The 14,715-nt window shown below is 37.8% G+C and overlaps 1 protein-coding gene across 4 annotated transcripts in view; it reads left to right on the top strand.

Moving 5' to 3' along the window:
• RPS6KB1 (ribosomal protein S6 kinase B1) overlaps nucleotides 1-14,715 on the top strand; it is a 38,528-nt gene that overhangs the window by 488 nt on the left and 23,325 nt on the right. For 3 of the 4 annotated variants that reach the window (XM_007118336.4, XM_007118334.4, XM_007118333.4), the window contains exons 2-4: nucleotides 6,947-6,996; nucleotides 8,226-8,346; nucleotides 9,554-9,622. In XM_007118336.4, coding sequence (XP_007118398.1) covers nucleotides 6,947-6,996; nucleotides 8,226-8,346; nucleotides 9,554-9,622 — 240 coding nt within the window. Of the gene's footprint in view, nucleotides 1-177; nucleotides 302-6,946; nucleotides 6,997-8,225; nucleotides 8,347-9,553; nucleotides 9,623-14,715 lie in introns of those variants that run through there. The other variant, XM_007118335.4, reaches the window with a different exon arrangement.

Here is a 14,715-nt window from a genome sequence, read left to right as displayed (position 1 = left end):
GGCGCGTGGTCGATTCCTGGAGCTACTGGACTTGAGTGTGCGGGGCGCGAGTGTTGGGGGGAGGGGACTGCGCTTGCTGGCTGGCCCGTAAGTGCAGGTGAAGTGTGGAAGGGTTTCCCTAAGTATTCCATCTTCAGACCTACCACAACCACTTCTCTCGGCCTGTCGCTTCTCTCCTAGGAAGCGCTCAGCTGTTAGAAGTGACAGCTGAAAACTTCTGTCGGGAGTAGCGCTGCCGCTGCTGTTACAGCCACCAGGAGTTTTATTTCGGGAGCAAGGGGGCTCTGCTGCATCTTCCAGGGTTTGTTTGTTTGTTTGCTTTTTTTTTTAAACCCCCTTCCGTGTGACTTTTTTTTTTTAAGCATTTATAACGACACACGGCATTTGTAACTTACTTTTACCCCAGTTGACGATGTCTACATTTTTTCAAAATACTTGATGTAATTTTGGGGTGGAAAAAAACCAGCGTTGACAGCTGTGATTTGGCTTGCCAAAAATAAATTGGTCGCACTGAGACTTGTGAATGGTGGTGTGAGGGCCTTTCTTGCTGTAATTTAGGGTGTTAAATTTAGAATTGTTTTTCCTAATGCATAGCTTGGTTTTACCTTTGCTGCCTTAGTAGTTTGTTATTCTTTATTCAAGATTCTTTTCTCAAGATAAATTTATTGAAAAATCACAGATTGTACCTGACGTTCAGGAATGGTGTTGTCATGCTAAATCACTGATTCTGGGTAAATGACCATCAATGATAACCTCACGGTGGTTTAGATTCTAAATTCCATTGCCTAGATGAGTACGTGGGTTAATGACTAATGTCAGATGTTTGTTCTAACTACAGGAGGGGCTTCCCTTTCTTTTGCTCAGCCTGTTTTCCTCCTTTGGCAAGTAAGTTGTTGCCTGCTTGTTGACCAAAGATTGAGATGCAATATATAAAGAATTTTGAACACTTTAAGAAACTAAATGGGCTAAAGTAATACTGCCCTTTTCATAATCAAAGGAGTCTAAATCAAAATCAGACAGTTTGGAAGGTGGGTGTTGAGACGTGTACTTTTTAATTGCATATGGAATTCCAGTTAGCCTTTTAATGGAACGTGATAACACTGAATACAATTTGAAGCAAACGTAGGATTACTTTCATTACAAATAACATGCTCATCGATTATATTGGCCCCATATGGCGGTGGCTTTGGAGCAGAGCAGGGGAGAAAATGATAGGAAGGGTATTTTATAAAATCTTCATCAGTTGAACTTATAGAATTTCCAGACCATGGTTTTATTAGGAGTTGGAAGTAAAATACTATATTAAGATTCCTGTTATGAACTGGGACCTCTCCTGGACATTTGTTTTGCTGGGTACAAGCAAATAGGATTTTGAGAATTTTGAACGGGTGTGGAAGAGGCCAGAGAAATTGTTGGGAATAAGAAAGAGAAAGAAATGTGGCCACCACCCTGGGGAGACAAGCTTTGGGGAAAGGGCAAAGGTAATTAAAGAGGATTTTGAGGAAGAGCCTTCAGCAAAATATATCTTACTTAGCAGTGCTTTTGGAGTTGAAAATGTTTCTTTTGAGTGTGTTATTCTAAGAGGTGCAAGCTGGAAAAGCAAAAAGAATTGGGATGGGATTGGGTTGGCCACCCAAGGAGGTTCAGTGACATCCAGGTTTCTCTAAAGTAAGATTTAAAATTCTGAAAAATGAGAGAAATTTAGATTCTTGGAAAGTCTAACCACTGTGAATTTATAATTATATAATTAATATTCTGGCTATTTGTGAATTTATATCCAAGCTTTTTAAACATTGGTGCATATAGGAGTAGCCTCACTTCTTCATTTTATAGTAAGGAAACTGAGGCATTGGCCAGAGAGATGATTGCCCAAGACCACAGAGATAACAGGTGGTAGTATTTTCTTGACTCAATTCAGCAAGCTTCATTGCATAGCTTCTTCATTGCATTTACTAGTTTTGTTTGTAATGTACCTGTTTGTGGTTTGTCAAAGTGAGTTCTGATCCCTCCAGCCATGCTCACTGACTGTGTGATCTAGAATAAATTGCTTAATCTCCCTGACACTTTTTTCTTCTCCATAAAATGAAGCTTACACGCGATAAAGTATATAAAGTACTCTCAAAATATCCTGGCACATTATGTAGTTAGCTAGTTTATGGAAATATAGCTTGTCAGTGTTAACTCATTGCCAAGGAACCAATCATTCAAATTTACCCTCATCTATGCCTAGAGACTTAATAATAAATACAGTTATACTAGAGGTGCTGCATTTTGAGAACTGTAGTTTTGTTTGTTTCCTTTCTTTTTGTCATTGGTCCTATTTAGAGATATATACCTTTTTAGGTATGTTACACTGAGTGAATCTGTATTAGTAAATTATGTGTTTACATAGCATAGTTAATTCTTTAGTGAGTAAAAGATGAGGAGATTTAATACATTTTAAATACTGTAATAAAACCAGTGGGTGAAAGGGTTTTTTTGTTTGTTTTTCTGTTTCACTGGTGATAATATAATTTGGGAACAGAGTTGAAACTAAGGGAAAGTTTTCCTCTAGAGATTTTCATTAGATTATGAAAATGTTGGAAACGTCTGTTTTCTGTGGAGACGCAGGTTAAAAGAGTAGTAGATAATTGTGAATGTAACTTTAAAAATCCTTAATTTTTTAAAAATAAATTTTATTTATTTATTCATTTATTTTTGGCTGTGTTGGGTCTTCCTTGCTGGGCGCGGGCTTTCTCTAGTTGTCGCGAGCAGGGGCTACTCTCCATTGCGGTGCACAGGCTTCTCATTGCGGTGGCTTCTCTTGTTGCGGAGCACAGGCTCTAGGCACGCGGGCTTCAGTAGTTGTGGCACGTGGGCTCAGTAGTTGTGGCGCACGGGCTTAGTTGCTCCGCGGCATGTGGGATCTTCCCGGACCAGGGCTCGAACCTGTGTCCCCTGCATTGGCAGGCGGATTCTTAACCACTGCACCACCAAGGAAGCCCAAAAAATCCTTAATTTTTACTCTACTAATTCAAAATTTGAAATAGTCACAGCGGCTTACTAGTATCATGAATTTCAGATTGGGATCTTAAAGTTTTATACAGCAAAAAGTTTAAAAATTTTTAGTGTTTTGAAAAACAGTGCTGTATATTCAATAGATAATATGTATTCAAATATTCACGATTGTGAATATCTCATTATCAATGCTTATCTTGCATTTTAATAGATACCTACCTTTAAGTATTTTTAAATAGCCCAAGATTTGGGGCCAGGTTTACTCCTTTTTCCCAATGTATCTGAATTACTGAATCTTATTTTATAAGGAAATATCTGTGAACAGCCAGGAAAGTAGATAAATGATTTAATGAATGTTTAGATTAAGGATATTTTTCACCCATTCTGTAACAATTTATTTAAGTTTTTATAAAATGTGCTCTCTTTCATTGGGACTTAAGGCATATTAACTTGAATTTATATACAATTTTAATTTAAAACTTTGTGAATAGTCATTCTGATGCGCTAGTTTGAAACAGTGTATCTTGTATAGTACCTTAGATGAGGAGGATTCTACTTTGTCAATCATAGTGGCACACACAAAAAACATTGGATGGGTCATAAAGCTTAAGGCAGAAAAAAAAAAATCTGAATAAAGTTTCCTGCGAAGGAGAATTGTCAGTATGTCCTATATGGTAGCTTGATGTTTCTGGTGTAAGACTTCTAAAGATAACATTGAGTAGTAGAAAAGAATTGTGCCTCAAAAGGCTTCTGCTCCAGAAGGTAAAGGTAGGTAGTTACAAGCGCAGATGCAGGTGGTAAGACAGGCCTGGCTGCTTCCGGAAATGAAACATAGCCACAGGGCATATCTTTCTAGGTGACTTCAAAGTCATAGTTCAGTGTTAACTACTCTGTGGTCTTTAATTTACAATAAAGTAAAGCGAATATTTTTAAAAAAACCACAGTTACATAATATCAGTTTTATAGAAGTTAGCCTTTTGTCTTTAAGGTGAAGCCATCATAGGTGATTGTATGAAGCACCAAAAACCAAAAAATAACCCTTTAACCATAACCACCCCTATCTGCCCCTCCCCACACACAGAAGAAACTGTATCAAGTTGAAACTGCAAGAATTTTTTCCCCTTGATACTGCCCCCTCCATTTGCCTAGGTCTAATCATGAAACATACATCCTTGGTGTTAGACTTCATCCTGACTTGTTTACACTGAGAGCAAGTTCTGACTAAAAGACTTGTATTTTGAGGGGTCATTTGAACATCCATTGTGTAAGAATACTGTCAGTTTTCTTTGTGTGTCTTGACTGTGTGCTGGTATCTTTGAAGAAAAATGAGTTCACTTAAATATTTTTTGAATTATTCTAAAATTTTTAATAAAAACTTTAAACTTCTAATTTTTTAGAGCCTACTTTGTTAGGATTAACCACATTTATCATTTCACCAGTTGATGTTCATTTGAGTTTCCATTTTTTGGCTATTGTGAATAACGCTTCTATGAACATTTGTGCCTAAGTCTTTGTGGAACATGTATTTTCATTTCTCTTGGGTAGATACCAAGGAGTAGATTTGCTGGATCATGTGGTAAGTCCATGTTTAATTTTTGAAGAAACTGCCAAACTGTTTTCCAAAGTGGTTATACCATTTTACATTGCTGCCAGCAGTGTATGAGGGTTCCAATTTCTCTACGTCGTTGCCAAACTTGTTATTTTTTGTCTTTTTAATTATAGCTATCCTAGTTGATATGAAGTGGTATCTCAGTATAGTTTTGGCTTGCCCTTCCCTAATGGCTAATGATGTTGAACATACTTTCATGTGACTATTGGCCATTTATATGTCGTCTTTGCAGAAATGCCTATTCAGATCCTAACCCATTTTTTAAAAATTTGGTTATTTATTTTTTTATTATTGAGTTGTAGAAGTTCTTTGTATGTTCTTATTCTGTGGACTTCCTTTTCACTTCATAATATCTTTTGAAGTGCAGAAGTTTTAAATTTTGAGTAGATTCACTTTATAGACTTTTTTCATTACTCTTTTGTGCCCTTTGTGTTCTGTCTTTTTTTTTTTTTTTTTTTTTTTTTTTTTGGTATGCGGGCCTCCCTCTGCTGTGGCCTCTCCCGTTGCGCGCGCAGGCCCAGCGGCCATGGCTCACGGGCCCAGCCGCTCTGCGGCATGTGGGATCTTCCCAGACCGGGGCGCGAACCCGGTTCCCCTGCATCGGCAGGCGGACGCGCAACCACTGCGCCACCAGGGAAGCCCTGTGTTCTGTCTTAAGAAGTCATTGCCTACCCCAAGATTGTGAAGATTTACTCCCTCCTAGATTTCTTCTAAGAATTTTATAGTTTTAGTTCTTACATTCAGGTCTGTGATCCATTTTGATGTATGGTGTGAAGATAGGGGTCCAAAGTAAATTTTTGCATGTGGATATCTAATTGTGCCAATACCATTTATTGAAAGACTCTCTCCCATTGAATTTTCTTGGCATCTTTGTAAAAAATCAGTTGACCGTAAATGGAAGGGTTTATTTCTGGGCTCTCAATTCTATTTCATTGATCTATATTTCTTTCCTTATGCCGGTACCACACTGTGTTAATTGCGGTTGCTTTGTAGTACATTTTGAAATCAGGATGTGTCAGTCCCCCAACTTTGTTTTCCTTTTTCAAGACTATTTTGGGCCCCTTGTGTTTCTGAGTGAATTTTAGGATTAGCTTGTCAATTTCTGCAAGAAAGGAACCTGGGATTTTTATAGGATTGAGTTGAATCAGTAGACCAATTTATTTAGTATTGCCATCTTAATGTTAAGTCGTCTGATCCATGAACATGGAATGTCTTTTGACTTATGTAGGTCTTTTAAAATTTCTTTCAGCAATGTTTTGGAGTTATCAAATATACAAGGCTTGCGCTTCTTTTGTTAAATTTTTTTCTAAGTATTTTATTCTTATTGATGCAACTGTGAATGGAGTTATCTTAATTTCATTTTTGAATTGTTCATTGCTAGTGTACAGAAGGTTAATTAAGTTTTGCACTCATTTATACTATGGTCAGAATAAATGTTTGGCCAGCATGACTCCTCACAATTTGAGAGTGTTGCTTAATTGTTTTGCTTTGATCAGCCATATCATATACTACAATATCTTGGACTGGTTGTGGTTACTTTAGGCTTAGTTAGGCTGTAGTTACATAAGGTTTATAGCGTTACGTTAGTCTTATTATCAAAAGCATATCAGAATAGCACTTTTTGTAAATCATTTGATTAACTCATACTTAGAATGCAGTACCTTTAGTTTCATAATATACAAAATACATATTTTGAATAAATGTAATTTTTGAAGGAAAAAAATCACCTTTTTGTTTTTTTTAAATAAATGTATTTATTTTATCTTTGGCTGTGTTGGGTCTTCGTTGCTGCCGCACGGGCTTTCTCTAGTTGTGACGAGCAGGGGCTACTCTACGTTGGGGTGCACAGGCTTCTCATTGTGGTGGCTTCTCTTGTTGCGGAGCACAGGCTCTAGGTGCCCAGGCTTCAGTAGTTGTGGCACACAGGCTCAGTAGTTGTGGCTCTCGGGTTCTAGAGTGCAGGCTCAGTCGTTGTGGCGCACGGGCTTAGTTGCTCCTTGGCATGTGGGATCTTCCCGGACCAGGGATTGAACCCGTGTCCCCTGCGCTGGCAGGCAAATTCTTAACCACTGCGCCACCAGGGAAGCCCAATCTCCTGGTTTTGTTTGTAGATCTTTGATGAGTAGCATCTGTAGCTTAGTTGTCACATAAAAGTGAAATCCCATAGTATTGTTTGTGTACCTTATTTTGTTCATCACCACATTTACCTGTTATTAAAGTATACAGAATTTGTAAGCTGGTTTATTTCGTTCATTGTCCTTCAGTAATGGGGTGAAGCAGTAAATTCTTTAATTTCTTGTTTGAGGTTATTTATTTTTAAAACTTTAACATATTTTTCAGGGTCAGTTAAATGAAAGCATGGACCATGGGGGAGTCGGACCATATGAACTGTAAGTTTATATGAAGAGGTTTCACTGTGCTGTCTTTCTTTTATGTAGTTTATAGCCATCGTGTGATTTCAATAACCTGTTTTTAAATATTTAGTCATACATACAGACTTGGTTTATTGAGTTTGGCACCAGTATAATAACATATCTGGGGTTTTGAGATCATGTATGCATTTTGAGAAGAAGATTATTCAAATTTAGAGTATACTGAATATGAGTCTGCATGTGTTAGGAACTTTTATTAGTTTAACATAGAGAACCACCTTTTCCTACTGAAAAAATAAAAATTTTAGAAATGCTCCCCAAATCAAATGCTTTTTTTAAAAATACTTATTTATATATTTACTTGGCTGTGTCGGGTCTTAGTTGAGGCATGCAGGATCTTCATTTCGGCACGTGGGATCTTTAGTTGCGGCATGCGAACTCTTAGTTGTGGCATGTTCCCTGACCAGGGATCAAACCCGGGCCCCCTGCAATGGGAGCGTGGAGTCTTAGCCACTGGACCACCAGGAAAGTCCCTCAAATGCTTCTTATTTTGCTTGTAATACATCATCCAAACAGAGATCTGTTCAATCTTATGTCATTTTAGGCAAGCTTCATTAGGTGAGTATGGTGTTTAGTCTGCTTTGTACCCCATCTTCAAGTAAAAAGCCTTGGATTGTGGGGAGACTGAGAAGATCACTCATATAGAAAGCATTTAAGTGACAGATAAATTGCCTCCCTTTTTGGAGTCTTTAAATTAAGCAGATGTGGAAAGATGCATGGATATAATTTATTAGCAAGAATTTTTAGCTAAAGACTTGAACTAATTGGGTACCTTTAGAAAGCTCTCATTTTCTGCTGAAGTTGCCAAATGAAGTTGGATAATAGCTGATCTCATAGACATTTTGAATGTTAGAACTAAATTTGAATAACTAGAAGATTTTTTTTCCCTTTGTCAGCTTAATAAACGTGTTCTAATTTATCTTAGTTTGGGGATGTTTGATGCTTATGAAAATAAATAATCAATAGCATGTTCTGTAAACAAGCAGATAAGCAAACAGTTATCAAGCCATCCTAATCTTGACCGACCATGTCATTGAATCATTAGTTTACTTAGAACACAGATACTATATTTGTTATCATGCACCTTTTTCCTTTTACTTAATTGGATTATAATTCTCTTTCTAACAGTATGCTAAAGGTAATTTAACTTTTTGCAAATTTACTTTTGGTTCTGCTTTTCTTCCCAGTGGCATGGAGCATTGTGAGAAATTTGAAATCTCAGAAACTAGTGTGAACAGAGGGCCAGAAAAAATCAGACCAGAATGTTTTGAGCTACTTCGAGTACTTGGTAAAGGGGGCTATGGAAAGGTAGGAAGTATTTTGAAATGAGAGCTGTTGTCTGTCTTGTGTGGATTAATTTTTATACCCTGATTCCAGCAGTACTCTTCAATCTTTGTTAGCTATCAACAAAGGATATGATCACTTACCTGGTATTATTTGAGGGCTATACAGAAGTTCTCCTTTTCCTACCACCATTCACATAAAAGCCTGGCACATTGTAGGCACTCAGTCAGTATTTGTGGAATAAATAAATATGCAGCTGTGCCAGGCAAAGTCTGCCATTAGAGGATTCATCCCTTCCTTTGGTTAAATGGTACCATGTATTGGTATCCTTTAAAAAAAAAAAAAACAAACTACTGCTTACTTTCAAGAGGCATGGCACATTAAATTGGTATCTGTTACTGAGACCTTAATCTAAATTAGTGTTCTTTGACTTGCAGTATTTGGAGCAATAGGGTTAGGGAAGCTGAAGAATATAAGAGGGGAGAAGAAAAATGAAGAGAACCTCTTAGTTTCATAGTTTTGCCAGAGACTTTCCAATTTAAGACCTCACCTCTGTGTGTTCTGCCCAAGAAAATTTATACCTTGCCATTCTCTATCAAAAGACAGAATTTGGATAACATTTTAGAGTTAGGATTAAGCTTGAGAACTATTTATGCTATCGTGTAATGTTCATTTTTGCAAAACATGGCATTTTTAGTTTATTCTTAGGCTTAAGGACATATTCTAATATGTTCTAATCATCTTGAATGTGTAACACATGCACTGTGAATCAGACATTTTAGCTGTTGCATGAAAATGTATTATAGCTAGTCATTTTAAGGAATAGGTAATTGCTGTCAGCTGTTATTAAACAGTTATATGTGAAGCATCCCTGAGAATTTATGAAATATTTTATAATTTCTGTGTGTCTGGGAAACCCGATTATAGCTTTTTCTATGCAAACTTGGATTTTTTAAGTAACACCGAGTGCTTGTTATAAGATGGTCATTGCCCAGTTTTACCACCAGATGTCAGCAAACCAGACAGGAAAGTCCCATGTTGTGTAACACTTTTCACTACTAAATCTTTAATATAATCTCTTAGCTCATCATTTTTGTACACAGTCCTTCATGGTACTGGTTTTTGTACGAATACAGACTGCTATATCATTTGTTTCTTATAAGTAGGAATTAAGGGATTGTGACTAGCATAGTTTAGCTTTTAATAACACACACTTTTATTTTTCATCTAGGTTTTTCAAGTACGAAAAGTAACAGGAGCAAATACCGGGAAAATATTTGCCATGAAGGTGCTTAAAAAGGTGATTTCTCCCCTCCTCCTCAACTATATTTTTTTTTTTTTTTTTTTTTTTTTTTTACGCGGGCCTCTCACTGTTGTGGTGGCCTCTCCCGTTGTGGAGCACAGGCTCCGGACGCACAGGCTCAGCGGCCATGGCTCACGGGCCCAGCCGCTCTGCCGCATGTGGGATTCTCCCGGACCGGGGCACGAACCCGCGTCCCCCGCATCGGCAGGCGGACTCCCAACCACTGTGCCACCAGGGAAGCCCTCCTCAACTATATTCTTAATTGCTATAAAATCCATATTTTGGTCTAAAATTCTCAGTCAAAAAATGTATTTCTAACACAATTATATAAGTCTTCTTGGAATGTGGGAGACACTTCATTGTTGTTATTCTTGTTTTATTCTGCTTGGTGAGGGTGCAGAGGAGAGCTGTTTCAATTCTCCTTTGAGGTAACTCTTTTAGCCCTTTGTTCTGGCCTCTGTATTTCTAAGTAATAAGCAAGTTCTGCTATGACTTAATTCAGTAGTTTTAGAATTATGTATTGACTTCCTATTTTATGTTTTACTCTTCCTTTTTCTTATCCTCATCTTGCTTCATTTTCTTTCAATCTACTATTGTCTTCTCACACCTTCCATCAACTCTGTAAAACACCTTTCGGGCCAGTGTTCTATGATCACACTTATTAGATAATTTACTAGTTCCATTTATTTTCCTAGAGACATCCCATAGGAACCTTCTGTCCTCCTGTTCTCACCTGTACTGATAGTTATCTAGGCATAGCTATCATTACTGGACTTTCCCTGCACCACAGTCCTTGGAATCCTCCTGACTCCTTCAGTGTTGGATCTTTGGTTCCTGGATTCCATATGTTCCTTTTTCTTAGTTTGTGTCTCGTTCCCTTGCTTTGGTGACCATTTACTGGTGGGTTCCTGAGGAACTGAATCAAGGTAAATTTTTTGGGAAATATTGCATATTTGAAAATTTTCTTATTATATTCTTATACTTGTTTGTATGGATGCAGTTTTGAAGTTGAAAATCATTTTCACACAGGATTTTGCTCCATTTTCGTCTAGCTTTCAGTATTTCTGTTCAGGAGTCCCTTGCCATTCTGATTCCCAATCCTTTATAGATCTATTTTTCTTTAAAATATTTATCATTTTCTTTTTATTTTTAATGTTCTAAATTTTTGCAGTGATGTGTCTTGCTTTGATTCTTATTATTTATTTTTACTCTTTCAATCTTGAAAGTTTAGTCTTCTAGCTCCAGGAAATTTTCTTTTATCTCTGATAATTTTCCCCCTATTGGTTTCTTTTCTTGGAATTGCATTTACTTGGATGTTGGACCTCCTAGACTGATCATCTATTTTTCTTACCTTTCCGTTTGTCCATTTCTTTATGTTTTTGTTTACTTTCTGAGAGTTTTCTAGAAATTTATTTTCTAATCATTTTACAGATTTTTTTTTTTTTGGCTGTGCCATGCAGCTTGTGGGATCTGAGTTCCCAGACCAGGGATCGAACGTGGGTCCCTGGCAATGCAAGCACGGAGTCTTAACCACTGGACTGCCAGGGAATTCCTTTACTGATTTTTTTTTTTTAAACTATCATATTTGTGGTTCCCCAAAGCTCTTTTTGTTTTTTCTTTTTATAGCAACCTATTTTGTGAGTACAGTATCTTTTATTCCTCAGAGGGTTTTAATTATAAATTCTTTGAAATGTTCTTTTGTTCCATGCATGTGTCTCTTTTCGAAGTTCCTATTTTCTTTGACTTTGATTTAGTGGTTTTTTGCCATGTCAGAGGCCTTCTTTAGATGGCTGGTGTCCTTTAAGAGTGGAACTCTGAAAAGCTGATCAGAAGTTATATGTGTGTAGGCTTCCCTGTAGTGCAGTCATGAGATTAGCTGGCAGTTGACTAAGAACTTCCAAATATCAGTGTCTGAAGGTCTTTTTTCTGGTATGGATCAGTTGGTACTGAGAAAGATCCTCTATTCTCTTGCCTAGAAAAAGCATTTTGGAGTTGGATGACAGAGAGGAGATGGAAATCTCACCTTTCAACACCACATTTTCACTGAAGTCACTTTTTTTGTTTGTTTTGTTTTTAATTTTATTGAAGTATAGTTGATTTACAATGTTATGTTAATTTCTGCTGTACAGCAAAGTGATTCAGTCACACATATATATATTCTTTCTCATCCATTATGGTTTATCACAGGATATTTATTAGAGTTCCCTGTGCTATACAGTAGGACCTTGTTGTTTATCCATCCTGTATATACTAGTTTGCATCTGCTAATCCCAAACTGCCAAATCATCCCTCCCGCACTGCCCTCCTTGGCAACCACAGGTCTGTTCTCTATGTCTGTGAGTCTGTTTCTGTTTCTTAGATAAGTTTATTTGTGTCATATTTTAGATTCCACATACAAGTGATATCATATGGTATTTGTCTTTGTCTGACTTACTTTGCTTAGTATGATAATATCTAGGTCATCCATGTAGCTGCAAATAGCATTATTTTATTCTTTTTTATGGCTGAGTAATGAAGTCACGTTTTTACTTTAGCACTGTACTCTGTGTCTGATCCTTCACTCTTTTTTTTTCTGGACACTACATCTCTCTAAGAGGTAGTTCCCTGGCTGGTTAGTGTGGGGATGGGAATCTTGTTGGTCTATCTGTTCTTTATAGAGACTTTCAGATAATCTCCCTGTTTTCAGTCTTCCACCTTCTGCCTTCTGCAGTCCCTAATGATTCCAGTTTTTTTCCTTTCTTTCCTTTTATTTTTGCTTCTAATTTTTGAACCCTGCTAGGGTTCTATAGATGGATTCAACTTCTTCTGTTATGCCTCTTTGCAGGCATTTAGGTTTGATCATACCCCAGTATACTAAGTCATGGACTGTTGCTTTATCCCCACTTCGTCTTCACCTTTTGAGATGTGGAGTTACACGTGTTTCTTAGTTTTATTGAAGATGGATTATGTATGTTTGGTTTCTTGTTCTTTTTGTTTGGGATTGATTTCTGAAAAGAGCTCACTGTCTTAAAACAAATCTTAGTAGAAAACTATATTAAAAGACAATCAAAATGACTTTTTAAAAAAATTATAGCATTTGTAATATTTTGGTCCTATCTTCTTCCTGATTTTTACTTAAGCGGTACAAATGACTTCCTAATTTAGTTTAATTTTTTTTTTTTTTTTTTTTTGGCTGCATTGGGTCTTCGTTGCTGCATGCAGGCTTTCTCTACTTGTGGCGAGCAGGGGCTACTCTTCGCTGCGGTCCACGGCCTTCTCGTTACAGTGGCTTCTGTTGTTGCGGAGCACGGGCTCTAGGGCACGTGGGCTTCAGTAGTTGTGGCACGCAGGCTCAGTAGTTGTGGCACACAGGCTCAATAGTTGTGGCTCGCGGGCTCTAGAGCGCAGGCTCAGTCATTGTGACGTACGGCATTAGTTGCTCCACGGTATGTGGGATCTTCCTGGACCGGGGTTCGAACCCGTGTCCCCTGCACTGGCAGGTGGATTCTTAACCACTGCGCCACCAGGGAAGTCCCCATAATTATATCTTAAGTGAAGTATGTTTCTGGCACTGGTATCTTTAATGGAAAGAAGAGGGTGGTATCTTTAATGGAAAGAAGAGGGTGTTGGGTTTATTTTTTATACTGATGGTGAGTGGGTGTGGTATATTGGGAAATCCATAGACCTAATTACTTCTAATTGTCAGGCTTCCTTTTTGTGCCCAGGCATCTAAAACCTAACTTGCTTGCCTCTCCTTTTGCTTAGTTACCATTCCTTCCCACTGTTGGTTTTTGCTTTCCCCAAGCCTGCCTAGATTCTTTCCTTGGGCAAAGAGCACTGTCTCATTCTTTCCTTGCTGTTCCTGAAAACGAGCTTACAGCAGAAAATAGTGAAAGTGAAAAGGTTGCTAGGGTTAGGTCCAAGGTTTTAATTTCTAAATCCCTAGGTAAGATGACTGTGTACTCCTGTTGAGTTTCTTCTTTTGATTTTGTTATCCTTAAAGCAGAGTGCTAACCCTCTTGACCTGAGTATGTGGTAAGAATATACCTCTTTCTAGCCTTAAAGATGAAATCAGAATAAACCAGATGTCCCCTTGTCTTAAATGAGTTGCTTACATCTGGACAATCTGTTTGGATTTAGCACTTCTGGGATTGTTTACTCATTATGAGAAGGGTCCCATTTGGGTACTTGTTCATGGTGGAGAGTTGAGGAAAAGACTATTTCCAACAACTATCTCTCTGCCCTACCCGTTGCAACAAAAATGTACTTTGGAAGCAAAATACTATTGCCCATGGCATTAGGTCAGCTCACACTGTAAATTTTAGAACCTTTGGCCAAAGGCTTGTAACGCACAGATTGGTCATACTTCTTTCATTCTTTCTTTTTTTGAACCAACTGAGACTCTCCAGTGTGCCAGGCATTTTGCTAGACATTAGGATTTAGCACTTGAGACAAATGTAGTCTCTGCCTCTCGCTTTGCTCACTGTGTAATTCAAGGGAAGAACTGATAAGCTTATCCTTGCAATTTCTCCTCTACTCTGGTCAAAACCTTTTCTACTTTGAGGTTTAAGCCTATACTGCTTTCCTTTATCAGTCTTTTGTCCCCCCACTCCCAAGTCTTAGTGCCCTGGTGTCTTCCATGTCCTTGTACTAAATAAGTAATCAATTGCCTAGCCTTCTAATTCCTGTTGATCCCAACTCCGTTAGCATTCACCTCCATTCCACTTCTCCAGCCCCCATAGCTGTTATCTCCACCCCTGAAACATTGGACTATAATAGAGCAGTAACATTCTCAATTATTTATTCCCACAATGCCTGGTCTTTGGCCCTAAGCCCTTTTAGTGCTTTGATCTTTCTGTTTTTTCTTCAGGTTCTTAGCCCCGTTCTAATTTCAGTTTATTCCTAATCTAGCCTAATCAACATGATCTGCCGCTTCAGTCACCTGCTATCCCATTGACCAGGAAAGTTCTAATCTAAGTTTCAGGAAAGTTCTAATCTAATCAGTTTATTTGTTAGTGCTCCTTTATTCCTGTATCTCAGTTACTGAACATCACTGGCAGAAATCACGCAAACTTTTTTTTTTTTTTTTTTTTTTTTTTTTTTTAGTGGTA

This window comes from Physeter macrocephalus, chromosome 14 (genome assembly GCF_002837175.3).
Source record: "Physeter macrocephalus isolate SW-GA chromosome 14, ASM283717v5, whole genome shotgun sequence".
Lineage (NCBI taxonomy): Eukaryota > Metazoa > Chordata > Mammalia > Artiodactyla > Physeteridae > Physeter > Physeter macrocephalus.
This window is presented reverse-complemented; position numbering and strand designations above follow the sequence as displayed.